Below are 9,621 nucleotides of genomic sequence, written 5' to 3' on the forward strand. Positions count from 1 at the left end.
CGAAAGTGGATAAGTTGGCTACTTTCAGTGGCAGCACTAAAAGTTGGGGTAGACAACGTTGGTAAAACTAACAAGAGACAGCTAGATTTTGAAAGTATCCAACTAAAAAATTCCCAACTACTCCTTTCAGCCCTCTCTCCAAATCCACTCCCTGAAAACACATGAGTGCACGGGCAGAGTGCGCGTAGGTAAGCCAGTAGGCAGGCCATTTAATTTGGAATTAAATGATTGGCCGTGCTTATTACAGTTCTGCGACAGCCACTGATACTGGATTTGTTTTTGTTTTTTTTATTTTTGTGTCAGCGCATTTGATTTATTGATTGCTGTCAGGATATAAAGAGAATTTCAACAAATGTCACAGAAAATGCTTCTGAAATAAATGTTCTACCCCCATCCAAGCAACCAAGCATTTGTACTATAGTTTCTTACTATTGTATATGCATAAATAGGTAGACACACACACGCACACTTATACATAGCCATCTGGAGCCAAAGTAGAGCAATGATTCAACGAAATGTAAATCCTGCTACGCCAGCTACTAACAAAAGGCCAAAAGCTTATAATATGCAAGAAACAGTATAAAAAATGTAGTTTCTTATTAAAATAAATAACTGTAAAAGCATATTCTGCCAACAACAGGCAGTAAAATTGGATTAACTACAATTTCTATCAATAATTCAAAGTATCTACGCTGAGTGGTTAAGTTCAATCTGCTTCAATCAAAAGTATATTTCAGAAAGATATGCTACTCATGAAACTGGTAAAGTAGTTAAGCAAATGTTTGAGGGATTCACCCTACAGCTCTTCTCTGTCTATATCTTAGTTCATTTGAATGCATAACAGCACCAGCATAGCCTGGGATGTAATTGAAAAGCTCTTAAGACCACAAATACAGATAATTGAGATACAGGCTGATTGAGATTAGATCTATTCTCTTTCTCAAGGAAGTGTTGACAATCTCTCATCATGTGGCATTAGTCTTATCTACTCACTTATCTGGCCCTGTAATTAGTTTCAACGGGATTAAACATTAACATAATTTTCACACTGGAAATTACAGTTATTGGAAGAGCTGGAAGTCCCCTGGAAATAAATTTCAACAATTCCAAGAAGTATAATATGTAATTAATGAAGATATCTATTTTTCTTAGTGGAACACATTCAAAAGACTAAAAGGCAGATCATGTGGAATAAAAGAAAATAAAATTATAAACACACAGGTCATGACCGAAAGAACGAGATTGCGGGTACAAGCGGCCGAAATGGGTTTCCTCAGGCGGGTGGCTGGTGTCTCCCTTCGAGTTACGGTGAGAAGCTCGGCCATCCGCGAGGAGCTCAGACTAGAGCCGCTGCTCATTTGCGTTGAAAGGAGCCAGTTGAGGTGGTTTGGGCATCTGGTAAGGTTGCCTCCTGGACGCCTCCCTAGGGAGGTGTTCCAGGCTCATCCAGCTGGGAGGAGGCCTCAGGGAAGACCCAGAACTAGGTGGAGAGATTATATCTCCACACTGGCCTGGGAACGCCTCGGGATCCCCCAGTCAGAGCTGGTTAATGTGGCTCAGGAAAGAGAAGTTTGGGGTCCCCTGCTGGAGCTGCTGCCCCCGCGACCCGACCCCGGATAAGCGGATGAAGATGGATGGTTGGACATATATATATATATTTAAATGTACTGCTATATACACACAAGTGTAATAACATGTGGTTTGCAAACACTTTAAACAAATAAGGTGCTTTTTACCAGCCGTCCCTTTAGTCCCTTTCCACAGTAGCAATAAAGTATTTCTTCTAAATCTCAACTTAAACATTAATGTAATCAAATCAAATATAAAACCAAAAAGATATTTGCTACTGCCAGGGCATTACCTTTTATCTAGGTTGTTAAAACAAGTTACCATCAGAGTCCAGTTTTCTTGGGGGTGGGGGGTTCTGAGCTATCAGCAGAAACATTTTTTTTGTATCAGGGAGCAGCACAAACAGTCTATGTTCAGTAGCAAGGTGAAGTGGTGGGGCGCAAGGTGTAGCGACAAGCGGGTGCGTTCCTGTGAAGCTGTCGCGGTCGTGCTCGCCTCACGCACACGCCCGCCGCCGAAGTTGAATTGTCTTGGAACTTTTTGTTTGCGCAGCACAAAGCATTGGAAGAGAGACTGATCCTCGCTGTTTGTGAGTTTCCAGAATCTATTACTGTTTAACTAAATAGGACATCATCAGGAGGGAATTCATATGGCAGAGCATTCCCGCAAAACTAGATGAAGGCCTATCAGCTAAAGTTATGCAGCCAATAATTTTAACTTTAGTTAAATAACCTACAGCTGTGTAGCGCACAGAAGCCGTTGCCAAGGTTACCATCACTACAGCACCTGCTGTTTACTCTCGGAGCGCTGTCTTACTTGTCCCACACATTCTTTTGGTTTTTACAGGGCTTACACCGGCACAGTACCTTACACCTTTTAGCTGGAAAGCTTAATTAAGAAGTTCATTGGACCATAGCTTTAATATGAACAAGCCTCGGCTACAATAACAACTTTGTCAGTGTTTTGAATGTTGGTGTTGTGCTCTCTGCTTATATACGCTTAGAGCAATAATTGTATGTGAACACTTTGTGACCGTACATATACATGACTCTCTCTCTGTTGTGCATGGGGGGGTTTGTGGGCAGAATCACACAGGTTTTAAAAATATTTAAAGCTGCGCTAATCAATATTTTTAAAGAAACAATGGATCAAATGACTACCTTTAATGTGAAAGCTGTCGTTCGTAGTCACAGACCCACACAAAATTATCCCCAGACCCAGTTTACCTCAGCTCTGCATCTTTTAGCTAACTGTTTTGGTTTTACAGCCCAAAACTTTGCTGTTTTGGTTCACTCCATGCCATGGCCAAGTACCCACAAACTGCGGTTCCTCAAAAGGCCACTTGAGGCTGGCTCCAAAAGCAAGTCAATCACCATCGACACCCATGTTAAAATGCCCAACTTTACAACATAAATAAACATGTTTACAGCCTGGTACAAAAAACGGCTAAAGCTAATTTCCCCCCTTCATGACAACTGTGCGAGGTTGAATTTTTATATAGCTCTCCCGTTTAAATAATATGAAGGCTCAAAGTTATGCATGATTAAAAGCTGGCCGCTTTAAGTGACAGTTAGGTGCTGTCACAGGTGTCGCTAGCTCCACTCACGCTCCATGTCTTTGGCCATTTCTGGATTAGCTGGGGTCAGGCAAGTCAGGAACTGCCAAGATGGCAACAGACGGAGCCACTCACACTGAGCTTCACAATTAGAAACCTATGACTGATGTCTTGGAGACTACATCCATGTTTATACAGTCTATATTGACGCAGCAGGTAGATATTTTCACCAAAAAAGCTTTAAAGAAGCCACCGTACCACCAAACAGCAGACAGACAAAGTTAGCAACTAGCTGGTGAACACATTTTGCAGGTATGGGAGAAAGACAGTGTTTTTCGCTAATGCTAATGTTGCTTTGTGTCTGCTATACCTGTCAATAGGCCATGGTAAACTGTTAATGTTTTGTTTACAGCTAGTTGTGCTGCTACCAAGCGCAAAAGAAACATATTAATGCAAGTTAAAAGAAGTCAAACGAATGTTCAAATCTCTGTATTCCTAACACAATGTGTGCAGATGTTCATCCTATATAATGTCCCTCTTAAAACTACTATGCAGCTCTCTGAAGTCCCAGAAAATATATAGTACAAGATAACTTTCACAGGTTTAACAAGCTTTAAAAAGTTAACTGTTTTAATAGGCATAACTCTGACACTTCAAACTTCTGTGCCAGTTTAGATTTCCTCCTGATTTCCTCACACATGATAGATATCAGCTATGAACTATGTGCCCCTCAGGAAATCAAAAAAATGTAATTGTAAGAGTCAGATAGGGGATGATTTTCTGTTACAGCATAATACCTCTTTAGACATGATAAGGCCAAGAATTCCTTCAGGGGAACACTTATCTCAAACTTCTATGAATTAATGTGGCATCTGGAAGTGTCAGGAAGTGTCTGACTCTGGGAGAAACTCAGCCTGCCACAGTGAAATGACCTCTCCTACCTGTACTGTGTGTGTGTGTATGTGTGTGTGTGTGTGTGTGGTTCACTTCAAAAGAAATCTAACTCACCCCAGCTGCGAAGCCTAAACTTCCATCCAAGATGCGCTTCTGAAAAGGGCAGAGAAGAAGAAAGATTGTATGCAAGTCTGTCAAATCAATATCCTCAAACCCTGAAAGTGTAACATCTAAGTTATCAGTTAACCTCTTACTGTTGACTTAACTGACAAAAATGCATCATGCCCCAAGAGTCAGAGGTACAAAGATAACAAAAAAGCACAATCGACAAGTAAAACCATTCTGTCAATAGAGGGGTTTCATGTGATGTTCTGTAACACACTCTATAGCTGTTATAATGGTAACCTTCAGCTCTTGGCAACAGCAGCTGAACAGCTCAGATCATTTTAAAAAACGTGTTGTCTTAACATAAATAACATGGCTAATTTATGTGCTGTTTTCATTTACAAACCTTTAATTTCACCACTAATACATCTGATCAATTTTGTTTCATGCTTGTAACTACAGCTGTGTGTTGGGCTCTGTGCTTGAACGCATCCTGTGTAGAAGCAGACAGAGCACTGAAGGTGCTGCAGCTCTGCTTAGGTGCTGCTTTTGCAACATGGGCTGTGTCGATACTGTGTTACATGAAGTACAGCCGCATTTTAAAAAACTGTTTAACAACAGCTCTGTCCAAAGTAAGCGGGAACCTCTGGGTCAGAAAACTGAGGCCGCCCGGAAGTAACTTAGACCTGCTTTCTATTGAACGACCAGCTGGGGGCGGCTTCTCTGGTTGCAAAAAGAAGTCTGGTTTTATGGTTAAATGACCCTACTTCTCAGCTGAATTATTACCTCAGTAAACACTTTTAGTTTATGGTCTCAATCATTATACAGCATGATGTTCATTTAGTAAATTATGGTTCAATTTAGAGGAAAATAGACATTAAAGTGGCTTATGCTTTAGGGTGGGTCTACCTTGCGACTGACAAGTCATGTAAATTTAACCAGCGCTGTTAATTTTGTCCAGTTAGTATGTTTTGTTTTAAGCCCGTTTTTATCTAGCCAAAATTAGCATCCTGGTTATAATCACAGTTAAAGTGAATTACGGCTGCACCTAGCTAACCGAGCTATCTCGCGCCACCATCTTGACCGAATATCGTCACGTCCAGTTCCTGGTTGCAAACAAATCCATATGGCGATGGCCAAACTCGAGGTTTTATAACGGCAGTCCAGAAACCAATGGGTGACGTCACGATGACTACGTCCACTTCTTTATACAGTCAATGGTCCAAAGTAACAAAATCCACCAATCAGCATCGCTAATTAACACGTTAGACATGATTCATCTAAATCTGTAAGTAACTGCAAATATTTGTTTGTAGAAAGTCACAACTTTGGACAGAGCCGGGCTCGCTGTTTCCCCCCGTTTTCAGTCTTATTGCTTAGCTAAGCAAAATAGCTGCTGGTTCCAGCAACATTTTTCCCGTGCAGATGCGGGAGTGGTATCTTCTCATCTAACTCTTGCCCAGACAGTGGCTAAGCATATTTGCCAAAATCCCAACTATTCCTTTACAACAACAATGTAAAACTCAAGCTCCGGGTGTCTGTGGGTTCTGAGTTGGTACAATACCTGTCGGCTGGAGAAGACAAACACCAGGGCTGCTCCGGCAGCAGTCAGGCCCCAGGTGAACAGAGTCCCCAGCAGGGCCTGCGTCATCGCGCTGTAGCCTTCTAGCATGGTGCCAGACCTGGACAAACAACCCACATGGCAAATTCACATTATACTGGAAGATGATATCTAGTTATTATGTTCCCGGAAAGAGTTTGAGAACTCAAGGAAAACAAACTACGTGGATTAAAATCTTCCAGTAACTGCCCTGCTTTTAAATACTCCTACGAGACTAAAGTAAATATTGTCCCCATCTAGGAGCCAGTATTTGTAATGATTTGACATGATCCAAAAACAGGGTAAATGTACTTAAGCTGCCTAATCCTGAGTCAACTTGTGTGCCTTTAAGCACTCACATAACTGGTCAGACACGCGCCCATGCTGTGTTCTTTTCAGCACACAAATGAGAGTCAAATCCTGTTTGCTCAGGATCTCAATATCCTGAACTGTTGCATCTTCTCAATTTGCAGATAATACAGCCTACAGTATGTAGATTTTTTATGTCTCTAACGCAAGCAATGTGTAGTAGGTGAATACTATGATTAGTACTTTTATTATTCATACTGCAAAACACTTTTAACTTCTAATAATTTGCAGGTTTACATTTGTGTAAATAAACAACCTACATTGTGTTTATTTGGTGATCACACAAAAGGCTGCAAATTCAGCTTTTCATTTGTACAAAGCGCTATGCGTTATATCTGTGGAACGTTACAAGGTCTCACCTTAAAGTAACTTTAACTGGCAACTTTCCCCATCCATATGCACTAACACATACATGTGTAGAAATATTTACCAAGCGGCAGGAACTGCTTTCATGTAACCATCAAATGACATTTTCATGAGCACATCAATAATGAAAACATGCAATGGGAATATTTACCACACCATAGCTGTTTTTATAATGTACTGACAACTGCATATGGTAAATTATTACTTACAAATATTGATATTCGTTTCATAGATGCAGAATAAATTTTTAAATGTGACGTTATGTGCATTTTCTGTATGCATGTGTTACTAGGGTGTGGATTTATAACTCACCTGCTGCCTTTAACTTTGACTGATATGTTTTACCTCAACAGATCAGATGTAGCATATGTTTTTATGTTTCTTTTTATTGCTGTCAAAGTACGCGGCATAAACTGCTTTAATGCGGCTTCATTAACACTGCAGTGTGTAGTATAACTGGTCTTCGTGTAACTTTAAACCCAAACACAGGCATACTGTACAGAATAAAGACAGTAACCTACCTGTAAATGAGAGCCAGCCGGCTAACTTTAAATGTTTGCTCCCCTGATTTTATGAAATAACAGCTTTATGTTTAACTCAAACTCTAATTGTGGCATTACGACACAACAGGCATTAATTCGGCAAAGTGTAATTTTACCCTACGTTTATGTTATCGGTCGTTTTTGGCGTCAGTGTCAGGTTTACTCACTTCTTTCCAGTGGCACCTCCACTTCTGTGTATTTACTTCCTACTTCCCGGTACACGTGTCTGTGACAGTGAAAGCCCCGCCCCTCGTAGCATCCTATTGGTCAATCACTTTGACAGCCGCAGAAGTGGCAGTATTATAAAAAATGCCACAGAGGAGTTTGGAAAGTTGAGAAAATTCAGGACTTTTGAGGTTACAGGGACAATATTAAAGTGCAGATTTTACTGCCTCATCAGGGATACAAGGTACATGGGTGATTTATTTGTTAGGTTGTAAAGTGAAATTGAGTTTGTAACTACCTTCTGCGACGTAGCAGACAACATACAGTAATATAAAAGCAATAAAAATGGTAAACAGAAATAAACTATTTTCAATGGAGCAGTGCTGAGGATGAATTTGAGTTTATACATGTATCATTCAGGCATATAAGTTGTTGGGTAAAAAAAAAAAGAAGATATTGGAGTTTTTTGAGATCTGTGAGAATCTAACAAGAGAAAAGGTGGCAGACAAAAACAGCAAAATGCTAGAAGCTGCTTCATGATTTCATGCTTTCCCCTGGGTCTGTGAGGAGACTGAGTGCACATTTTTTTTGTGGTTTTGGCAGTGGTGGAATGTAACTAGGTTTATTTACAAGTACTGTATAGCTTAAGTAAAAATTCAAGATACTTACTGTACTTGCGTGTTTCCATTTGATTCCACTATCTCAGAAGGAAATATTGAACTTTTTGGCTAAATTTATCTGACAGCTATATCTTATAACTTTACATGGTGCATTTTTGTAGAGTTACAAAAGACAATGTTAAAATTCTGCTTGCACACTTAATGAGTCAGTAATAATTACTTATATAATATAGAATTGTATAACCATCACAGAGGCAATAATTCTGCTTTAAATACTTCTGCTCTTAAGTGCACCTCGTCAGTAATAATTACCTGTAAGTGCTTTCACTCAAACTCGGGAAGGCAATTTATTTCAGAAGCATGTTTTGTTATATCTGTTGAAAGTCTCTTTACACCCGACAGCAATCAATAAATCAAATGCTCTGACACAAAAATGAAAAAATAAATCCAGCATCTGTGATTGTTGCAGGCCTACCTGCCTGCCTATCTGTCTTCCTGCATGCCTGTACTCTTATGCTCAACTCAGAACTCGGAAATTTCCGACCTCCAACTAGAAAAACTATCCTGGAACGCCACTTGAAGTCGGTTTTCCTACTTGTGAACTCGGAGAAAAAATTTGTACCCCAACTTTACGAGTAGCAGCTGAATGACATCACACAACAATGGCAGCTCCCATGGAGGCACACATCTAACGTAGACTAAAAGGCAACATAAAGTATATATCCATGTATTTAAATTAAAATAATTCATTCTATTGTGTAGTAAAACCTGTTCCGCATGTAAATTGATGAAGAAATGTTTTGCTATGTTATTAGGTAGCTGATCACAGTAAAGAATCTCTGAAAGTCATCTTCTCTGCACAAGAGTTTTTCAGTAAAATGTTAAAAACGGCAAAACATTTGAAAACATTAGGAAGTATAATCTACAACATTTACCACTTCAGTCACTTGTTTTCATTCAAATGGCCATAAAAATACATAAACACTGAGCACAGTGCTGAGGGTGCAACTGGGTGTACACTTGACAAAGAGTTTGTCACGGTCAGCCATGTTTTTCGTTCACTTCTGGCATCAGGCATCATCATGCACCTGGAACGCTTTGAGGTTGAAAGTCGGATATTCCAACTCAGACATTTCTCCGTTCCGAGCAGTCTGGAACGCGCCATTACTGCGCATGACAATGTGTTTTAGGGGAGTGGCTTTGGAGGGAGGCCTGAAAGAAGGGGGTCTAGTTGTCTCTTGGTAGTTCTCCAACGTTGCCTACCCCAGCTTTAAGGAACATTTTCAGTGCTGAATTTTTAAACTGTGCCAGCACTAGTTTTACTTTAGTAAAATACTGCTTTTTGGGTGCACGTGTGAACTTTTTGCTGTGTTATGACAGGGAACTGGTTCTGAAGATGTTGCTAGTTGGTCTTCCAGTGGGGCTTTCACCAATTGCTCCCCTTATTTGCCTCCGAACTGTAATTCCTAGGCATGTCTAGCTTTGACCTACAGACCAATCATCGGCAACTGATTCAACTCCTGTTTCCAAAAGTTTTTACTCTGAGTTTTTGCCATTGTAGATCCCTATAGCAATAAAGTTTCTTATTATTTATTTTGTTCCAAGGAAAGTTGACCAATACTGTTTTTGCTCCAGTAAATCTCCTTTATTGTTGAAGTGAATGGAGATATTGGACAGCAGAAACTTCAAGCACAGTATTTGCAGTTTCTCATAAAGTATGGAGGGCACAATGCAACCTTTGTCCTTAAAACCACAGCAACAATTAACAAAATAAAGAATTTATAATAAGAATTTATTGTAAATTAATTAATCTCTCAGAGGATGAACTGGTCTTTC

At 40.0% G+C, this 9,621-nt stretch overlaps 1 protein-coding gene across 4 annotated transcripts in view; it reads right to left on the reverse strand.

The window, feature by feature from the left end:
- The window catches only part of slc39a11 (solute carrier family 39, member 11), a 33,050-nt gene extending 24,703 nt beyond the window's left edge, over positions 1–8,347 (reverse strand). The window contains exons 1-3 of one of the 4 annotated variants that reach the window (XM_046069276.1): positions 8,261–8,347; positions 5,688–5,805; positions 4,133–4,171 (exon numbers count right to left, since the gene is read on the reverse strand). In XM_046069276.1, the coding sequence (XP_045925232.1) occupies positions 4,133–4,171; positions 5,688–5,795 (147 nt within the window). In that variant the 5' untranslated portion in view covers positions 5,796–5,805; positions 8,261–8,347. The other 3 variants (XM_046069274.1, XM_046069275.1, XM_046069273.1) reach the window with 3 other exon arrangements.
- Between the last annotated feature and the right edge of the window lie 1,274 nt (positions 8,348–9,621).

This window comes from Micropterus dolomieu, linkage group LG14, assembly GCF_021292245.1.
Source record: "Micropterus dolomieu isolate WLL.071019.BEF.003 ecotype Adirondacks linkage group LG14, ASM2129224v1, whole genome shotgun sequence".
Lineage (NCBI taxonomy): Eukaryota > Metazoa > Chordata > Actinopteri > Centrarchiformes > Centrarchidae > Micropterus > Micropterus dolomieu.